This window comes from Halyomorpha halys, unplaced genomic scaffold, assembly GCF_000696795.3.
Source record: "Halyomorpha halys isolate HHAL.00 unplaced genomic scaffold, Hhal_1.1 Scaffold1866.1, whole genome shotgun sequence".
NCBI lineage: Eukaryota > Metazoa > Arthropoda > Insecta > Hemiptera > Pentatomidae > Halyomorpha > Halyomorpha halys.
Genome location: NW_027110110.1, coordinates 204,302 through 222,562, shown reverse-complemented (window position 1 = coordinate 222,562; position 18,261 = coordinate 204,302). Strand labels below are relative to the sequence as shown.

Sequence of the window (18,261 nt, the reverse complement as noted above, 5' to 3'; positions counted from 1 at the left end):
AGAAACTTCCTATGAACAGAATCCCCACTCTATCCAATATGTACTGGACCATGTTGTACCAACTCCCTTGGTCCTGGGCGCCATTCTTTTAAATAGAACCAGCTTTTGTCGTCTATTAATTATCAAAACTATCAATACCAACATGTATTATTAGGAAATTAATATCATACATCAAGAACTGCAAAGACTTAGCCTGCATTGATTAGTCGAAAAGGCCTTCTTCACAACAATTCTTAGCTAAGTTATACGTAGCACAACCAAGACTGCAGGAGTTGGGCCACGAAATTGAACGCACCCCCTATTCGGCTGGGTTCACCCGAAGTCGGTAGTTCTACTTTTTGCAGCACCTATAAAACTTTTTACGGGACAAAAACTTCCATAATCAGAGTGATGCTACAATACCTTTTTGTGAATTTTTTTTTTTCTGGGATCCAAATTTCTTTCCTGATGGGATAAATAAGCTCGTTGTGTGTTGGATAAAGTATATTGAGTCCGAAGGAAATTATTAGTAAAGATATGACATATTTTCAATAAATATCAAGCATCACCTTATTTTTCATCTACCCATCCAGTATATATATGAGGTGTTAAATTAACATTCATTATATACAAATTAACGGTCGTAAAACTAACAAAATGAAAACTTTAACAATTTTAAAATATTTGTAACTTACGGTTTTTCACCTTGACTTGCAATCACTTTCCATATATATAATACATATAACCTGATATTAACATGATTCTCAAAATTTCCTACAGATTATTTCAACAATTATGAAATTAGCCATAAAAAAAGGGAACGAATGCCAAAAACTGCAATTAGGAAGTTAGGAAGTTTTACGACCAAAAGTCTCCAATATATACTTCTGGACAATTATTTATTTTCTTCTGAAATGATGCAATGATGAAGAAAAAATGAGGTGATGCACAAAATTTGTCTGGACATTTTTTGAACTGCTATGTACTGAAAATACTAGTTAGTTAAGTTTATGTTAAACAGGTATTAGGGGTGTTCATTGTCGGCACTTCCCGCTTCTTAAAGCGCAGGCCAAGAAAGCGTTGGTTTACACCTGTAAGACCAGGGGTATTAGAGCCAACCCTATGGCAGGTATGGCTGGCACCCTACACGAACCCCTGATAACGGAGGGTACTTACTTATCTTCGACCACAAAGGTAAGCGGAGGGACCATAAAGGCAGGTTGGACGTCAAAAGAGAACCCCACCGATGGAAACGTTCTACCCCCAAAACAGAATTAGCTAATAGGATGGCTTGAAAGAAAGTAGAGGGGAAGAAAGATTTTTTTGAGGAAAGGGAGAAAAAAGTGAAAAATTCTTTAAAAAAAAAAGAAAGATAGAGGAGTAGTACAGTCGAAAGAGTTGTAGCTGCAGAAACTCAGCCAAGCTAGCAAACACATAAGATGAATTAAATCCAAACATGTTATTTTGAATGGAAAGACAATTAAAGATAGAATCAATAAAATATGAATGGTCTCAATGGTATTCTCAATCTATAGAATATTGAGTAATGAGTAAACTTATGTCAAGTCAATAGGTCTATCATGTTCTCTCTTATATCGGTAGTGGGGTAAAAAAAAAAAAAGTATACCTCAATAATAAGTATTTGTAAATATAACATAATAATGCAAACCCTGCTTGAGTCTATAGTGTAGAATCCCTACATGCAACCTAATTATCATAGTTGATATAGAAGTAAATTCCTGAGCACGTCACCATTAGAAAGAATATTCAATGAGTAATTATAAACAATTATAGCTAGCATATCATAACAAGGGATTCATACCATAGATCAAAGAATTATAGGTCGGTTCCCATAAAGAATCGATAGAGAGATATAATATAAATAGAGATAAAAATAGAAATACATGGATAAATAAATGAAATGCTGTTTCTAGAATCCCCACCAGCCCTGTCCCGCCAGAAGACATTCCCATCGCATTGCTAAAATCCATTATGTTCAAGCAATGACTCTCATATTGTTTCATTTACACACTTATAATCGCATCAGAGAACATTCCTTTTCAAGAGTACTTTCTTGGAGTGGACACACAATCGTAACTAAGACCTTAAGGGTTATGTTTAATTAGTGAATATTCAGCTGGTTGGCTGTTCACAAGGCTACCAACCAACTCTCATTAAATTTTCCAGCATCAAGCATCGCCTTCGCTAACCTTGTTTATCTGTTTAATTATTTAACGACCCTAGAACATTTAGGTAATGAAAAAAAAATTAATTCCCTTCAGTTCTATTGTCCTCTGCTAATATCAGCAAGCATTAATCCTCAAATTAATTTCTAACTCCAACAGTTTAAACAATACCTCTAGAAGTTGGGCTCAACAAAAATTTTCTCACCCATAAACTGGGAATGCTTTTCAAAGAGGGGGGGGGGTCATTTGTCCTGATTATTTTAGAACTTGAGTCCCTTAGAAAAGGCTGAGTGATTAATGGACGAGAAGGAGGTTCTTTTGTAAAAATATATCCATTTATCAAGGCGAGGATAAAGACAAACTGACCTTTGATACCATTTCACTCTCCCTGTACATGAATCCATAGCAAGTGATGTAGTCGTTATAATTAAGTTGAATTTGAATGAGATCAAACAATAAATAGGTCTTCTGCTCTTGGCTTTATTGTCTACTCTCACAACTAAAATATAACTAAAGCTCAAATTCGAAATTGTGACAATATTTTAATATCAATAATCCAGTATATTTGAATTTTATTTTATTAATTAAATAAATATTCGTTCACAGTATTATATTATATGTTTACCATTGTAACGTATATTGTTTTATAGTATTGAGAATTCCGTCCTTAGGACCAGATTTAATGAACCTCTCCCTTTCTATCAACCTCTCTCTCCCCCTCGCTTTCTCAACTGAATATTTATTTATTTAACTTTGGGTATAAAAATCACAAAATATTGGACTTTGAAATATGCTTGTGTGTTTTAGGGCCTTTAGGCTTTGTTTTTGGAATTTAACAATAATATTCAAACAACGATTTATATCTCTTCCTTTATAATAATAGAATATTCATTATTTGATTGTACATCGTTTCGGGTTTCCCCATCTTAAACTACTAATTATTTCTTAATTATGACAAAAAGGAAAACACTGAATAATGACAAAACAAATTCCTTCAGGTTGCAATGCAATCATACCTAACCGATAAAATCAGAAAAACATTAAAAGAATAAAACCTGTATATACAATAAAATCAAGCGGTAACGCCAATTATCAAACATGAAAGAAACATAGGTACATTTGAAAAGCAAAATACAATATATAGGCTTGACTCCGAAAACTGAAAGAATATATACAGGAGAGACATCCAATAAACTGTGAACCAAATTGTAAAGACAACCAAATTGTAAAAACGTTAAGAATATAAACTGGACAGCATTGGCTAACCATAGATAATTTATTTATTGTCATTTACAACAGATATACATATTATGACATGATATAAACATGTGGAGAATCTACCCATTGATAGAACTCCAAAAACATTTCTAAAGGAGAAGATCTCGAGGCCATCTTCTTTTCAGACGCCTAGGAGGATTATTAGGTAGTGAAGGTGAAGCCAGGTTAGAAACGAGTTGGTTTGGGTGGTTGGGAAGTTTATTATGGAAGGATTGGTATTTGGTTCTGGCCAAATAGGCAAAATATGGGACATTGAGGTCCTGATGGATGATTTGATTTGTGACAAAGTATGGAGCATTAAGAATTTTACGAAGGATTTTGGACTGTAAGGATTGGATTCGAGAGGAATTAGATGGTTTAGTGGAGTCCCATAGCTTAACTCAGTATGTCCAAATAGGCCTTATAATAGTCATGTAGATCAATCTTTTGTAATGGATTGCAAGTTTGGACCGTTTGTCTAATAAATGTTGTAATAGTCGGAATCAACGAGCAGTTTCCTGTCTTTTCAGTCTTGTATGAGGATTCCATGTCAGTCGTTTGTCCAGATTTAGTCCTAAGTAACGGATCTGTTCAACAGGAATAAGTGGGGTATTATTAAAAGATACTGTGGTGCAAGACGAAGGGTAAATGTGATTTGGTGGGATTTATTGGAATTTATTTTATTAAATGAAATAAAGTTGTCAGATGGAATGAAATTGTGAAATAGAAAAAAATAAATATTTATGTTTAGTGTGTAGACTAGTATTGATTTTAAAAAGAAACTGTAGGGGGAAAATTTATTTTTGTTATATCATGTAAATATATGTATTGTATATCATGGATTGATTAGTATGCTGTGTAATATAGCAACTCAATGTAGTCGGGCAGCTTGCTAAATATAGCATTTAACCTCTCAGAAATCAACACAAAGTTCACAAAATATTGATGTTGGCTATAGGAGAAGAGGTTAACAGTTATTTTTACAACTGTGTAGGGAACTACTCTGTATCGTTAAGCACAACAAGGCGAGCTGTAAAATCAACATATCCTTTCTACCAACGGATTGAACGAATATCTTTGTACATCCTTCATATTTATCCAGACTGGAACAGACACTGTTATTTCAACTTCTATTAAACACAATCCATACCAAAGCTGGAATAATAGACGCTGTCAGGGTTTCGAATCCTCTGATTCTTGACTGTATTTGTGGATAGTGTGGTGAGCACCGAACAATTCGATGTTCCACTTTAGTAACATCAGTAGATCATTGAGTGCACTCAGACCTTACCTGTGAAACCCGGTGATCAAAGGCCACCTATTCTGTTTCAAGAGAAAATAAATTTCATGAGGTTACACGAATTCGAATCACATAAATATTTGTTAATTAATCATATTCAAGATAGATCTGTTTAAAAAAGAAAAAAAAGCTTTACTATTCAAAATTTATTTTTAAAATATCTGGTGCGGTGTGCGTATCACACATATTTTACTAATCACCGGACACAAGTCCCCAATTTGTTTTATATTGGTGGGCTCGTGTTGAAGATATTGCAATTTTTGAAAATTAAAAAAAAAAAAAAGACTATGGGATGCGAAAATTATAACCAAAATATTTATTTACTGTTATAAATATACGTATTTTCAATTTTCAGGGCGAGTGAATAACGAATACTGACACAAATATAACAACCGATAGACAAATAATAAATAAATAAATGATAATAAAATTTTAAAAATAAATAAATTAAATTAAACAAATGTAAGCAAAATTAAATAAAGTATAAATGGCTTAATAAATAATGATGTTTTACGCTACGAAACAAAAGCAAACGGTGGTCTCGTTTTTTCCAGTTCGAATTGGATTTTTCAATTTTTCCTCTTTTCTCTGTTAGTGATTCATAATATTCTTTATATTATTGTATATTATTTATAACAATTAGAAGGGTATATTTTTTTTTTCAAAATAACAAAATTAATGGTAATTTAGAGGCAAATTTTTATAATTTCGTCATATAATCCCTGTTGACATGCAAAGATAAAATAAGTTGCCAAAACCGTTAGAGCTGTTTTCGAGAAAATCGAAAGAAGTTAAAAATCGATTGTATATTGTGGAAATTCCAATCGATCGATTATATAGCAAAGTTGCTGTCACACTCTTGGCAGCAATTAATTATGAGCCTTAAATATGAAATTTAAGTTTCGTTCGACTTTTCGCTTTTGAGCTCGGCTGACCACACACTTACCATTTTGCTAGACGTTGTTATCTCGACTCAGGGGACTTCAAAACATATATTTGCGTCGAAGTCAAGATTTTTCACGATCCCCTTTCTATATATGGATAACTGAAAGTAAATACATGTATAAGAAAATGGACAAAGTCTATGTCCATAGTACACAGGTTAAAAACGTTTTATAAATTTTAATTTTGAAAAATATTATTTATAATTTGTATAACTTCTAATGTTTAAAATAAATTATTCAAACAGCCCAAAGAAGATCTTTTTAAAAAAGATCGTCCTTTTATTTTTTACCTCAGTGACTCATTATGGAAAATTATTTAATAATATTTTATTAATAATACTTGTTTTAATAATTTAAGGCAAAGTTTAATTTATGTTAATGGTTCGTAACCCGTTGATTTTCCTTAATATTAACTTCGACATTTAAAACATATTCTCGTATTTGTATTACAGGGGTCCACTTGAGTTAAAATTCAATTTCTGGTCCAGATTAAACTAAATTTCAACTGTTAAACTTAAATTCCATTTTTATATTAATATTTTTAAAAAATTCTAACTAACTAATATTATGTAGATAATATAAAAGAAATTTCATCAGATAGACGTGAAGCCCTCCTTGAAGTGAAGAGACGGCATTGACTTTAATGTTCTTGCCCTTTTTGTTACGCATTTTTTCGAATTAAATTTGAATGTCAAGAAAAGGAAAACAGGCCTATTGCAGACAATTGACCTTGACAATTCATAAAAATAATAAAAAAAAAGGAAGACAGTCCTCGACTACACCGGAACCAAGTGACAGTGATCAGATAAGATATAACGAAATGTGCATATATTAGTGTATATAATAATACCCATACACAGGCTCATAAGCAGAACAAAACTAAAAAAAAATAATACGTCATTATTTATTTATTATTTACTAGTTGAGATATGTGATGGTGTCGGAATATTTAAGGGATCTTCGAACGGGCCCTCTAATAAATTATTTTGTCTGCCACGTTGGGTTCGATATTTTCTTTTCATTGCATTGTTTCATCGCTTTTCCGCAGCAGCATATTCTGTCTTTTGGTTCATTTTTTTATTAAAATCGATTCAGTGCTACGGTCGCCCAACAATATATTATTGTATTTTCTCTTAAAAATTAATTATTGGATACGGTTCTTTACAAAATATTTAGAAACAAGCTCTTATATCCTGCAGATTAATTCAAATGGTTACTATGTATATATTAGTGTTCCGGGTAACCTACGGCAACTGAAAGGTTTTTTTTTTTTTTTTCGTACCCTCCTAAAATTTTAAATTTGTTTCTTATGTGTACATATGGTGAGGTGTGCCATATGTACAGCTGGTATTTTTGATACCTTTCATTGCCTTTAGGCATTATAAGGTTTATAATGCCTATTATAAACCTTATAATGCCTATTATAAACCTTATAATACCTATTATAAACCTACTATGTTATTCAACCGAAAGGTTGAATCGGAAAGGCAAAATAGGATTAGTAGCGCCCCATGTGGCCAACAGCCAAATCTCACCTCCTACAGCGCTCCCGGTGGCAAGAGAACACATCCCAGACTAAGGTGAGAAGAGAGCCATCTTGTCTTCAGCCAAACAACTTTCTTTTTGTCTTTCATCAGCAATATCGATCATGAGTGAGTAGAACTCTTGGAGTTATTCTCAGAAGCAGAGGGAAGAGAGACAGGAGAATGTGGAAGGAAGAAAGAACCATGGAGTAAGTTCATTTAACCACATCATCATCAACCACCTCAATTTTAGATCTACAATTTCCATAGCCCTGTCATTCAAAATTTTACTAACCATTTAATCATAAATGTTTTCTTTCGGCCACCCACTACACCATTTGTAACATAAAACAATAGAATTTTATTTTTCATTTAATCATGTTCATTTTCAATTAAACAGTCCACTCCAACCCAACCAGCCAACCAAAAGTGAAGTGTGTCCGGCAATTCGGTTGAGGGCATGCTTCATACAATTAGCTATGAAAACTCTAAAAAGCTATATTTCATTAAGACACTGTTAATGATCGACAGATTTCAGGAGACAGTTCTGTTAAGAAGGTGAAGCAATAAGGCACAGTGCGACAGTATCCAGTCAGTTGAAAAAATGACCATTAATTACTATATAGTATATAGTAATATTTGTATATAATTTCGAGTTCATAAATGTTGCCCTAAAGTTTAGGGCAAAAGATAACACAGGTCATGGAGTTATGACAATATTTATTTTCGTTTAGAAAAATCTAAGCGAGCAAAATATATTCAAAATATTTTCTTGGCCACCATCTTGAATTTTTTTTTTTCAAAAATCATTAAAAACTGTGTGGTACATACCAATTTACAGAAAATGCTGAAAAATATTTAATTAAATTTATTTGTTCAACAAATAAGAATAAATAACAAAATAGTGGTCGAAAAACTGAAAAGCCAATATTTTTAAAGTTATCTACGGCAAGGTAAAAATTAATAAAGTCAAATTTAACATATTATATATATTTATTTTTGTTTTTTAATTTTTAAAATAACGAAAAATCAATATTTATCCAAATCCCGTGGACACTCTAACGAGCATGGATGTATTAGAAACTATTTTATGGCACATTTAGTGCTAATAAACATCAGAACATTTAATAGTTTCTGTGAATCTTTGAATCTAAGATTCTAAAGTTTAGGGCAAAAGATAACACAGGTCATGGAGTTATGACAATATTTATTGAACTAAATAACAACACGGAACGGAACAACACAAGAGACTAACTCGTATATGATGTTATACATGAAACGTGGTCGTGTTGCCACAGATCTACAAATAAATTATCCAATAAATAATCAAAACACAACAATAACTAAGTATAATATTTTCCGGCTTATACGACGGTATAAGGAGAAGATGGTTGGGGGTGTGGTTAAATTGAAACACAAATAAGTTGGTGTAACCTATTTAATTAATTTATTTACACCAACTTATTTGTGTTTCAACTTGACCGCACCCCCAACCATCTTCTCCTTATACGTCAGCCACGGTCAACTATCTCTCATAATTACGACGGTATAGTTGATAAGGTGCGGTAGTTCACCGTCAAGCTGTATTCATGAGTCAGTTAACGTGACAGTGGCATCACTGCAGCAATTGATAGACAATTTACACGATGCTGTTGTTACTACGTAAATGTGGCTTTATGATGTTTTTAGAACCTTCAATTATTACAAGTGTGGGTACTTTATCTCTTATCAACTTATTGTATAGTAGATTATATTTTCTTACAATTTATTAATATGTATTTTTATTATGAAGGTATCTATTACATTTTCTATTTCTATTACAAAATAAAAAATTGAATCTCTAAAACAAATGAAAGGGTTCTGTACTTTCTTGGACAACGGTTGTTGTGAATTGTTCCTAATGACGCTCAATCACCTGGTATTTGTCCCTCATTAAGGGACAAGATTTAAGATCTCAGAAGGTACCTGAACCCACAGGGTTGTCTCACAGCTGAAGTAAAAAAATAAATTTGCCACAAACGGATTTACAATGCTCAGTGTACAATGCCTTACTCACTGAGATATCCCGTTTCCTTTAAATGTTACAAGCCAGTAAAATGTTATATATTAGCTAGTAAAAATCCTGGCATTTAATTCTTATGTATTAGAAAAATCAACTATCCACCTTTTTTTAATAGTAGATAATAATTTTGTCTAGAAATAACATTAAAAGAATAACAAAGTATTTATCTAAAGTCCATCTGAGATAATTGAATCATTTTAAAAATAAGACCTCATAATGTTGAAGGCATATTTATGACAATAAAAAAATAATTAGTCAATTACTGAAAAAAAAATTAGTTATTCAATAATGATAATTATTTATCTATGCCTCATATTTTAGTTATTATACTTTAAGTTTTAGGAGAAAACACAATAAATGCAAATGTTACAGACAGATATCGAACGATGGTGGTTTCTCCCCGTTTTTAAATAATAACAAAGTAGTTCGGCGGAATGTGAATTTTTCATGAGCCCAGACCATCGAGACCTGTTTCGTATTGATTACTTATTTTCCTAGAACTATATTCATCTGTTTATATAGCGGGAAATTCCTCCTTTGTTTAAAGTGCATATTAGATGAAGAGTGGAAACTATCTCACTATCTCAATTCCCTTAGATATAGAAGTGGTCGACTGTTGATGGATCCAACATGTTAGTCAGTAGAGCTTCAAGTTTATGTTAACTCTTACATAAAATACCAAAAGACACAGAACAGTTATAGTAGAATTTTTTTATGACCATAAATGATACGAATAATACAAAAAAAAGGAATTTCATTTTTTATTTCTTTAAATAAGACTAACTATTTATAACCATTAGTTAATTTATAAGAATAATTTAACAATAAAATAAACACAAAATAATATTATAGATGTAATATTAAATACCAAATATGAGGCAGTAAATGGCCAAGCCTGCTGAGCCACGAACCACAGGAAATAAGGCAGTTATTTCATCCCAATTTTTGATTAATTAATTGAAAATTAGGTATAATTACTACTCAAAATTAATGAGTCTGCCACGTATAGGTAGGGGGAATAAAAATGGCGACTATTTCAAATCGTTAAAAATAATTAATTTTTATTTCGGAGCTCTATAGAAAATCTAAGAGAGCATCTTTTAAAGTAGAGTAAATTTCCTATAATGTAAGCCCTAATAGAGCTATTTACGTTCAATAGTTCTCGAGATAACTTTTTTAAAAAGCAACATTTCATAAAAATGTATGGAACGTACTGAAATATCAATAGTTAGTTAATTTATTTTGATAAATCTATGTCTCAGGAACTATATAATGTACAGATGTCTATTAGCACTCAAATTAAAGCTAGTTTAATGAGCTATAATATAGTTTATGACGTTTATTTTCGTAGGAGTACTAGTTTTCATGAAATTTGCTAAAATAAATTGATTTATAGTAGTTCGGACAAATTTTTTATACGAACAACTAGAAATCAACATTTTGTGAGTTTATTTCGTCAAATATCATAAAAACTACTACTCCTACAAAGACAAATGATATTAACTATCTGACAGTAAATTTAACTAGCTTTAATTTGAGTACAGAAAGACATCTGTACGTCCAATGATTTCTGAAATAAAGTTTTTCATAAATCAAACATATAGTCCGAACAAAAATTAATCAATTTATTTTAGCAAATATCATGAAAATTACTATTCCTACAAAGCTAAAGGTCATGAACTACTTTATAGTACATTAAACTAGCTTTAATTTGAACGCTAAAAGACATCTGTACGTCACATAGTTCCTTAGATATAGATTTCTCAAAATAAATTAATTAACTACTGATATTTCAGTCATTTTTATGAAATGTTCCATTTTAAAAGGCTATATCTCAAGAACTATTGGACGTAAATAACTCTATTAGAGCTAATATTTCAGAAAATTTACTCTTCTTTATATATTTTTTTTCTTAGAGTTTTAGTGTTGTTAGAAGTTTTTAAGGTATAGAACTTCGAAAGAAAAATTAATGTTTTTTTAAGGTTTTGAAACAGCCGCCATTTTTTATTCTCTCCACCTATACTTGGCAGACTCATCAGTTTTGGCTAGAAATTATACATAGTTTTCATTAAAGTAATCAAAAATTGGGGTGAGATAACTGCCTTTTTTTCTTCCCGGCTCTTGTACTATAAGGAGGTTAAATTAAATATGGACGCCGTCCTGAACACACGTACAAATTAACTCATAATTCCATTCAATCTTGCCCTAACTCCTTATGCCATTTAATAACCGAAATACAAAAATAACAAACTGTATCTGAGGTTTGTTATTTTTGTATAATATATATATTTGTAAAACATATAATGCTGTAAGAATCATCAATAACGATCTATATTTTATTTAATTTCAAAAATGTCTTGGGTTTTTTTTCATTCTGTTTGTTTTTTTACCAAAATATAAAACATAGCTGATATGCGATAAACAGGAAAGAAAAATTAATTGTATAAGGATATAGCCCAAAGTGATGCAATATTTATTGTCCCATATTATTATATATTATACCATAATATTTATTAAATAAAAACTTTTATATTAAGAAAAAAAATTATAAGATAATATTCTTGTAAGTAAATTGTCTAATTAATCCATGTTACGTATTTTTTTTTAATGATTTGATGATGGTTTCATAAGAATTAATTATTACGAAAGCTATGAGAATTATAGTTTCTTGGGCTCAGCTGAACCGGAATGTTGTTGAGAGAAGAAAGATGCCCAGCTCCCACACAGTTTAGTGCTAAGGGTCGTCTACACCCCCCCCCCTCTAAAACCATTTACCCCCTGAAGTAAGTGTTTCTGGAGAACTTCCAGCTAGGATGGAAGGCATGAAGGTGCTACCACAGTTCTCTCGCCAATCACTTTACCAAACTTAACTAGAGGTCTGCCTTTCTTCCACGAGAAGATTTGCCTCAAAACTTAATACAGTAATAATGATCTAAATTTTTTTTTGTTATTAAATAAAGACACTTAAAAAAAATAGGGAAGAATATCCGTCAAAAAAAAATTTTTTTTTCTTCTGAGAGGTTCTAAATTCGTTGTTCAAATTCTATTTTGCAATAGAAGGAAATATATAGATACATACATTTATATCAGATTCATATTGAATAAGAATTTCTGTTTTAATATAGTTGATATTACTCTAATTGAATTTAAGAGAAAATGTATATTAAATTTGGAAAAAAGAAATATCAGTCTATATCAGAAAATAAACTTTTTCATAAAAAGTTATTATTTATTAAATAACAAATAAAATTGTTTATTATTTAACTTATATATATGCCGACACACGTGTGCTATCAGTGAATAATGAACCATCAATTGCCTTAAACCTATGACTTCCAACTTTTCAATATCCTTTAATAATACTCCACTTAACCCTGTCGAACAGATCCGTTGCCTAGGACTACATCTGGACAAACGACAAAATTGGAATCCTCATATAAGAATGAAAAGACAGGAAACTGCTCGTCGATTCCGACTGTTACAAGATAAACGGTCTAAACTTCTTTTTATTAATATTAAAGACACATGAATATACTCATAACCATGATAAGGTCTATTTGGACTTACAGAGTTGAGCTTTGGTGCTCCACTAAATCATAAAATTCCTCTCGTATCTAATTCATACAATCCAAAATCCTTAATGCTCCTTACTTTGACACAAATAAAATCATCTACAAGGACCTCAATGTCCCGTTTGTTGCCAATTTGGTCAGAACCACACAATCCTTCCAGTATAACTTCCTGATCACCCAACTCTATTGGTTTCTAACCTTGCTTCCTCTTCAATACCTAATAATTCTCCTAGGTGCCTGAAAAAAAGATGATCTCGAGACCTTCTACTCTAATATAACCAACATAACATTTTTTTTTTATATTTATGTTATACAGTTGTAAATTTTAAACTTTTGTGGTATATTTTTTTTTAATTGTCTATGCCTTCATTCAGTAATGAGCTTGTTTTTTTCGTTTTCGTTTGTTATCAATGATAGAAGGAATAGTGTAGATGCACAGTGAAAACGTAAGAGTTCAGGAGGACTGTGGATAAATAAAACAATAAAATAAAAATAAAAACTTGGCAGTCTTTACAGAAGTAACACATAAGATAAAGCACTAAAGAGAATCTATGAGACATTTCTGCCAAGCCATATCTCAGACCAACCTCCAGAATTCTACGTCATCTCTTTACGATCTCACACTTATGTCTAACTGTTCTTACAAGAAATATTTTTCAAGCCAGTTTTACTCACAATCAGCTTACTAGGTAAAGATCTTTATGTTTCAGAAGAAAGCATAGTAGTCGAGATAAAGTATTTTGAGTGAAACTAATTCCCACTAACACCAGAATTTAATCTTCTTTTTTTTTTGTTAGTGTCTTTTTGAAATACAAAAAGTTCAGAGGATTAGTTTTTGTGGGATATGTCCTCTTGTGAGATTATGACATGTTCTACATCGACCAAACTAATTGCCCTAATTAACTCAAGTATTTTTCTTTTTGAACATATTGTTTTCTTTATGTAAAATTATAGATTTTTCAAAATCAAATTTGTGTTGGTTTTTATCTGAATGCTTCTCATTATTTCTTATATCATTTCTGCGTTGATATATTCTATCGCCCAACAATTGCTTAGTTTCACCTATATAGATAGCTGGACAATTTAAACATGGAATTTAATACATTAATCCTGATTGACTTTATATATCAATTTTGTCCTTCGAATTGCTAAAATAATTTTTAATTTTATTGTTTCATCTGTAATATAATGAATATTCATCAACATCAGAATTTTTAAATGATTTTTGGATATATATTTTTTATATCATTTTTGTTATTTATTTATGTGGATTTTTATCTTTTTACTTTCACTTAAAAATATATGCAATATATGGAAGGAGAAGGTATTGCGGTCGTGCAAAATTTCGAATTCGAGTTTTCAACATAATGACACTTTTTGAGGTCCTCCGATTCCAAACCACCAAGGGTTCAACTATCACTAAAATACTCTAAAATCACTCTAAAAATCTCACTAAAATGTAACGAATTTTTTTAAAAATTCCTCTAAAGTACCTTTCATTTTTTTTTTTAAAGTAACTAAACAGTTTTCAATGTTAACAATAGAAAATAATAGACAAAAACAAAACACTACAGAATTTTGTAAAAAATTAAAGAATGAAATAAAAAATATTAAGACAGGAATTCGAATAGGAAAATGCCGAGACCTCTAGAACTTTTCTGATTACGTTCATATGATCATCAAACACTGAATCGATTTCTTTTGTTAAACTGAAACTTGGCAGGACCCAAGTAGATTTTCTTTATTTTCACCTCGAGAAACCCTTAATTTTTTTTTTTTAAGTTGTATTACTACCAATCCTTGATAAACTTACCAACCACCCAAACCCACTTGTTTCTAGCCTGGCTTCTTCTTCGTTACCTAATAATCCTCCTAGGCGTCTGAAAAGAAGATGGCCTCAAGACCTTTCCCTTATTGGAGTTCTATCAATGGGTAGATTCTCCACATGTTTGTATGATGTCATTTTAACTAGTTGTATATATTTTTATACAGTTGTAAAGAACAATGAATAAATTATTTTTAAAAAAATTGTATTACAATTATTTTTATCATTTAGATTTTTATTCTTTTTACTATAGTTAATATAGTCTGTATACATGTTATGAATGAAAACTTACAACGTTAATACATATATTTATACATATCCTTAACGTTATTCATTAATAAAAACTATTATTATCCACTAATATTTTAGGTTTATAAAACAATACTTCATTTTATAATAATACTGTAAATCGACTTTACTTTTTAGTACGCTTGCATGTCATGCATCTCTTAAATTCATCACTAAATGCACTATAGATATACTCGTATTCTAGATTGACTATCTGACTTTAGCACTCAGAATCAATGCTTGACTAGATAAGTTGAACTAAGTACAACTTGGTTTGTGTTGCAGAGCCGGAGCCGACAGGACCGGGTAAGTTCGGGGACAGATGTTCTTCGTCGGAGGAGTGCGGCTTCAGGGGCAGCCATTGCGACAACGGGGCGTGCTCCTGTCGCCCGGAACTGCCCGCGACCAACCACTTCGACAAGTGCGGAGTCGGTGAGTATAATCCTTATTTACAATTCAATGTAGTATGTTCTGTTTAGCTTGATTAACATTATTTTCCTACCCTCGAATTAACAGGATAGGACAGGTTCATGACGAACCAAAGGATTTTCTTAAATATTCTATCTTGTTGAAACGCTTTCCCAACATAAATGAGGGGGACTCGCTTTAGCAAAGAGACTAAAAGTTTAATGTAAGTTCTATGGTCATTCACATCCAAGCCGAAGTTCACATCAACGAATCCTTCTCGTGTGAGAAGCGCGTGAAAAAATTGACGAAAAAGCAAATCTGGAAAAATATAGATATGACTATAAAAATTCGAAAAACCAAAAAGGACAGGACCATGACGAAAATGCTTAAGACACCTGTCTAAACTTCCAACTCATTGCAAAAGACTGATACCTACATGACAATAATACGACTACATGACAATAAGACTGACCTACATGACAATAATAAGGCCCATATGGACGGAGTTGAGCTTTGGAGTTCCACTAAACCTTCGAATTCCTTTCGTACCCAATCCTTACAATCCAAAATCCTACGTAAAATCCTCAATGCTCCTTATTTTGTTACTAATAAAACCATCCATAAAGACCTAAATGTTCCTTATGTAACCGACCTAGCCCGAATCCGATATTATTCCTTCCATAATAAACTCCCTAAACACCCAAACCCACTAGTTTCTAACCTTGCTTCCTCTTCCATTCCTGGCAATCCTCCGAGGCACCTGAAAAGAAGATGCCTCGTGACCTTATATTGTAAAATGTTTTTAGAGTTCTACTACTGGGTAGTTTATCTACATGCTGTATCATATCATTATCATTATGTCATTATGATCAAATTTACTTGTTGTATTTTTTATACAGTTGTAAATATCAATAAATTTAAAAAAATAATAATATTTTTTATGTGCATAAAGTAATTATGTTTAAACAATATAATCCTAAGCTTCGATCAATATTCTGGCAGGTACTAGGTAGTCATCTGATTAGTTAACTAAATGACATGTTCCTCCCTCCAGTACTAGAACCAGTAACAGTAGATGGAGACAATGAAGTTAGCCTTAAAAGGGCTGTAACATCCGGTCCAGGAAGGGGTAGGGTTGGAGACTATTCCAGAGCCACCCTGTCTTCTCCAGACCGTTATCCGATGAGATAGCATCCCTCGCGTGTACTTCGCCTCGGCTAATTCAATTACCCGCCCAGGCACCTTGTTCTGGATATCTGAGAGCCGCTTGCAAATTTATAGCAGGCCTCTCTAACTATAGCAACAAAATTCAATAAACTTTAGATAAAGTAGTTTTCAGTTTAATGTAATTATATAAGTCTTTGGAGGAAAAAATAAGAAAACAAAACTAATCTAGTATATAAAAATCGATATTTGGTTGTTCGTAAAATTTAAAAAAACATAATGAAGATTTTAGCAAAGTAGGTAAAAAAAATTGTTTTATGAAACAGCAAATCACATTCGTTTATAACGTCGTATGAAACTTTTAAATACGATTTTTCAAAGTAATTAAAAATTAGAAACTTTTCACCTGTATTCATTTCTAGATTCTTTTTTTCTCCTATTCACCATTGTTCATATAATCGTTCATAACTTCTCTACACTTCATCTAATTTTTGGAAACCCGAATGTCTCATTTTTTAACCTACATTAGTAAAATTTAGACATAATGCCCTCATAAGGACGAAGTATAATTGGGGCTAAATGTGATTCGATGTCAGCCATCTACTCTTCGATTCTGTTTGATGTTCATTTGAGAAAGTAATAATTAAAACTTGATAATAGAAGCTTTTGTGAAAGTATTAACAAGTATTAGCATTCACTTTAATGTTACGAAGGTCGTCCTTCCCTACCGGACCCGTCCCACTAAGACCCCCAGGGAGCGACGGTCCAATATCACTTTTCAAATATTTGGTTAAAACTTAACATAATTTAATCAAGTAATATTTAAAAAGCGTCTGAAATTGAAAAATGGAGTGAATTATAACTTTATCTGTTTTTATAATATCAATAAAAATGATTTAGGGAAAAAATCTGTATATAAAAATACTTATTATCTAAATTTTATAATGGATAGATCCAGCAATAGTTTGGCACTTGATAATTATATTAAAATATAAATTTTTGGAACCACTAAAGAGGAAAAAAATGTCTTCGTTATAAAAAATCACTTCTGAGTTTCTTTTTTGCGAAACCTCTGCTATAAAAAAAATTACGACAGTCTTTGACAGTTTTATCTCAATATACGAGATAAGGAGGTTAGTTCTGGTTTTTAGCATTTTATGATTTGTTATACGTCTAATATAATAAACAAAAATGAAACTATTTATCAACTATTTCATTGTTTATCAATTCTTTAATTATTATACAACGATCAAGTAACATAACAATACCAGAACGTAGATGAATAATATGGTATTGATAAAAATTAAGATTGTTCTGGATAATGGAAAAATTGATATTTTCTTCGGTCATATAATTATAAAAATATACAAATCGGGAATGGCTTATAGAAAAAACTCTGAAACGACGAGCCTTAATAAGGTGAAGCAAGATGCCAACTGATATAATATTGAAACAATATTATTGACATGTGTGAGGGACATTTTCAATATATTTCCCTCTCAATAAGGTTGACCGTTTGAGGGGCCCTTAATACAAATAACAGCTTTGATTTTTTTTTTTTTTTTTTTATGGTACCTTATTGACAAAATAAAAGTTTACATAAAGGTGAATAAGAAATGTGTTTTTTTTGGGCGCCATTTTTTTTAATTATAAAAAATCTAGTGTAGCTAAGTTAAAAAAAAAAAGTTGGTTTTAAAAATTCGGAGATTAGGTGGGGGTCAGGACCTTTGGGAACCCCTTTTCTAGTTACGGC

The 18,261-nt window shown here is 31.4% G+C and overlaps 1 protein-coding gene across 3 annotated transcripts in view; it reads left to right on the top strand.

Annotated features, from left to right (window-relative positions):
• Window positions 1–18,261, top strand: part of jus (julius seizure) — a 165,762-nt gene that overhangs the window by 102,524 nt on the left and 44,977 nt on the right. For all 3 annotated transcript variants that reach the window (XM_067048185.1, XM_067048184.1, XM_067048183.1), the window contains exon 2: window positions 15,222–15,368. In XM_067048185.1, the coding sequence (XP_066904286.1) occupies window positions 15,222–15,368 (147 nt within the window). The remainder of the gene's footprint in view (window positions 1–15,221; window positions 15,369–18,261) is intronic.